This window comes from Vigna radiata, chromosome 7 (assembly GCF_000741045.1).
Source record: "Vigna radiata var. radiata cultivar VC1973A chromosome 7, Vradiata_ver6, whole genome shotgun sequence".
NCBI classification, from domain to species: domain Eukaryota; kingdom Viridiplantae; phylum Streptophyta; class Magnoliopsida; order Fabales; family Fabaceae; genus Vigna; species Vigna radiata.
In genome coordinates this window covers 4327803-4332255 of record NC_028357.1, presented here as the reverse complement: position 1 = coordinate 4332255, position 4453 = coordinate 4327803, and the positions used below count along the sequence as shown (strand labels likewise).

The 4453-nt window shown below is 27.1% G+C and overlaps 1 protein-coding gene across 1 annotated transcript; it reads left to right on the top strand.

Annotated features, from left to right (window-relative positions):
• The first annotated feature begins 1701 nt into the window (after positions 1-1701).
• On the top strand, positions 1702-3000 carry LOC106765959 (aspartic proteinase CDR1-like). The gene has a single exon (XM_014650721.1). It carries the CDS (start codon positions 1702-1704, stop codon positions 2998-3000), a length of 1299 nt encoding a protein of 432 aa, XP_014506207.1.
• Positions 3001-4453: the final 1453 nt, after the last annotated feature.

Sequence of the window (4453 nt, the reverse complement as noted above, 5' to 3'; positions counted from 1 at the left end):
CCCCCCACTTTGTGTTAGACCTAAGACTCGAACCACATTTGATCCTTGGGAGACGACCTAGGGGTCATTCCCTAGCTATACTGCATTTCTAATATGCAATCAAATTTGTATGGGCCGCGACACCCATCATAAAGCAAGAGACAAGTCTATCGATATTATTAATTAGAAAAATTTAGCAATATGCATTAGACAAGTCATTTATATATTGATTAGATAACTCTAATAACAATATGCATTAAACAAGTCTTTCCAGAAACAAATTAGAGGAGTCTATTAATACACTTAGACAAGTATATTCATTCACTTATTATATTGCAATACATATTACATGAGTATTTTCATATACATTGATTAAATGAATACAACAACAAAAATTAGATGAGTCTAGCAACACCGTTAGACGAGTCTGTCCATGTATTACATGAATATAACAAAAAATATTAGATGAATCATTTCATATATACATATTTTATTAGTATATTAATACAGATTAGATGATTTTATTCATTATCTCATTAGACAAGTCTGACAACAGATATTAGACAAATTTTGTCAATACACTAATTAGACAAGTCCAATAATACACATTAGACTAGTTTTTTCATGCATTGATTTGAATATTTAGCAAGTCTACTCCACATATTTATGTATGTTTTTTTATATTTTTTAAAGAGTTTACTCTATTTTTTCCCACATGTTTTATCCTTTGTATTTTTATATTTTTATAAATCTATATAACTTTTTAAACTTATAAATAATTGATTTTATTAAAATTTAATTGTAAACTTAAAAATATTTATTTATTTCTTTTTTTTCTTAATCTCTTTCAATAAACAATAGACAAATATGGCACAGGTTTAAAACTAATATTTAATAAAAAAAAACATCTAACTGTCAAAATTCAATTGAAAAGTTGAAAAGTTTTAAAATTTTGACAACTCAATTGATGTCAAAATTTAATAGAAACTTAATCAATAGTTTTGACATTTATGAAGGATTCAAAACATAATTATGACTAATTTAATAATAATTATTAATGTATAGTTCCGAAGAAATATTCATTAAAAATTTTAAGTGAATTTTTCACATCCATTTTTTTATATATTTTATAATATATTTTTTATTAAAATACTTATGAATTCTATTTTCCTTATTATTTATTTAGACAAAAATAAATAAAACTTGAACTTCTCGAAAATAATTAATTTTTTCTTGATTTTGATAGTTGAAACTTTTGATAGGCAATATACATATTCTCCCATTCTCATAAGTATTCTTCCTATGCCTCATAAATATCTCAATTTAAATTTATTATAACACCCTTAATTTAGTGGATAATCTAAAATACCTATATTAACTTTTATTTATAGTCTAACTTATCTCAAAGTTACATATTTAATATTTTTACTCGTTCTATAATTATTATTTGATATTTACATAGTTATAATTTATTTTTTGATATTTAATATTCACAAGAAAAAAAAAAATGAATGTCTCTTTAACATTGGCTATTTGATAATATCAATTTTTATAGAATTTTTTTTTTTCATTTGTCCCATGATGGGGATGGACAAATTATTTTTGTAAATTTATTTTTAGTTCAGAGATAGTAAAAGATAATCAAACCCTTGTCATGGATTTCTCACACTCCTTGTCTTTATAAATTCAGCAGCAAGAGAAGCAGAATTTACTTTGCCAAAGATGGCTATCAGCCCCAAATCAAAACCCCTTTGGTTTGCCCTAACCCTTGATTTCATAATCTTCTCTCAAGCCACTACTCATTTTCTCATTCACCGTGATTCCCCTTTATCTCCCTTCTACGACTCTTCAATCACCCACTTTGATCGCTTGCACAATGCTTTCCAACGCTCATTCAAACGCATCAACCATCTCAAAGCTGCTGCTGATAACCTTAACCATGGCAGCAATCTACAGGCCCCTATGAAACCTGGTGGTGGAGAGTATCTCATGAAGATTTTCATCGGAACACCACCTGTTGAAGTAATTGGCATAGCTGACACAGGTAGTAACCTCATATGGACACAATGTTTGCCATGCATACAATGCTACAATCAAACTATCCCTCTCTTTAACCCTAGTCTTTCCAAATCATACCAGACAATACCATGCCTACCTACACTTTGTGGCCAAAAACTAGGTTTACCAAGTACACAATGTCCTGATAAGAACACATGTGGTTACAGTTATAATTATGCAGACGGTTCTCATACTGTGGGAAACCTTGCTTCTGAAACAGTAACCTTAGGCATCAGCAACCCAATTTCTCTTCCAAATGTTACATTTGGTTGTTCTCACGATACTGATGGCATATTTGATGCGTCAGGGTCAGGCATAATTGGCCTTGGTGGTGGCAACCTTTCACTGATTTCTCAATTGGGTCCCTATTCATCTGGTGGGAAGAAATTCTCCTATTGTCTGATTCCCAATACAGTGATGAACGAGAACTCCACCAGCAAGATTACTTTTGGAAACGGTTCTTTGGTTTCTGGTCCTGAAGTCTTTACAACTCCTCTTATTAATCATGGTGGCTTTTCAGTGACGTTGGAGGCCTTGAGTGTAGGGAAAGAGAGGATTGAATTTGCACCAAAGGGTAATGTTACCAAAGGAAATATGTTGATTGATACTGGAACAACTTATACTCTTTTGCCATCTGATGTTTATAATGGTTTGGTACATGCTTTAAGCAAAGTAATTAGGGCTAAAAGGGTGCGTGACCCTAACGGTGATTTAGACCTTTGTTATGAAAGCGGTAACAAAAATATGAAACTCCCCATTATCACAGCACACTTTGAGGGAGGGGATGTGAATTTGCCGGCAGTGAATGCATTCTCTATGGTGAAGAAGGATGTGATATGTTTAGCAATGGTTCCACAGCCATTAGCTATCTTAGGAAACTTGGCTCAGACCAATTTCTTAATAGGATATGACCTTGACTCTCTCACTTTGTCCATTAAACCTACTGATTGTAGCAAGTTATAATTATGAAACACTAATTTATGTTTCTTCAATCAGAAATAAATCATAATCAGAACTATTATTACATAATGAATACTATTCAAGTTTTCTTTTTTAATGACTATTTATCGAAACTAATTTGTATTTATTTTTATAAATTAATTTTTTTTTATTTATTATGGCTTAAACTTTTGTTACATTAATTTTTTTTTACAACTTTTAATTTCTGTGATTTTTCTATATAATCTTATAATATAACGTTAGTTTTAAGCAGTATATATAAGAAAATATGTTAAAATATAAAAGAAAATAATTAAAGGAAATTAGATGAGTTATAAGTGATTTCAAGGGTTTGTTTGGCAAAGTTAGCTAATAAGCTAGGAGATGATAATTTTCTAGTTTATAAGATTTAGGTTGATAATATAAGGCATTGAACTATGTCTGGTAAACTAAACTGATATAGAAGGATATAACTAAATAAATTTTGTTAATAAATGAAATTTGGGTTTCTTTAGGCGAAAAAATTATTAGGTACCTATAATTTTTTCTTTAAAATATTTAAATTCTTATTAAACTTTTAAGTACTTATATTTACTTTTTACAAGTTATATAGACTTTTTTTTTTATCTGAACAAGTAATTTTATTTAGATGAATTGTAAAATAAGCATCGATGAAAATTAAATTTTATTTCCTTTTAAAATAAAAAAAAATTATTTCTCATTTTGAACTATTCTTAGATTTAATTTATTTTTACAATTTTAATTTTGTATAACTTTAATTTATAATATTGAATATCTTTTTAATTTGGATTATATAAGAATTAAAAAGTATATCAAATTAGAAAAAAACTAAAGAACAATAAGATAATGTAATAAAATGAAAAGATAGTAATAAAAGAAAATTAAATATGTTTGTAATTCCAAAACTATAACGTGTGAAATTTGTTATTGTCCTAACCTATTAAATAATGTTTAAGGGGAAATGTTTCAAATAATATAAATAACTTATAAACATTAGTCTTAAACACTATTTAATGTCAACAAAATTTAATACATATTTACGAAATAGAAATATATTTAATCTTTAAATAAATTATAAGATAACTAAATTATAAGTTACAAACTTCTAAAATAAAAATTTATTTCAAAATGTTTACTACATTTTTTTTACATCGGTGAAACTAACTTATAAATTGGTATAATAAGCTAATAACTAATTTATTAATTTTAATAAATACATTCATCAAAGTAATTTATAATTTATACGCTAGTCAAATTAATTATGTAGGTTGTAGCTTATAAACCAGTTAAAGTACTTTATAAATTAAAAATGCAAAATAAGTTATGTACTAAATAATTTCGTATTGGTCAAACTAAGAATAAGTTATTCACATAATAAATAATTTATTAATATTGTATAAGGCGCTCAAAATAGTGATTGATAAATTAGTTAAAGTATTTTCTAGCTGAAAATGTA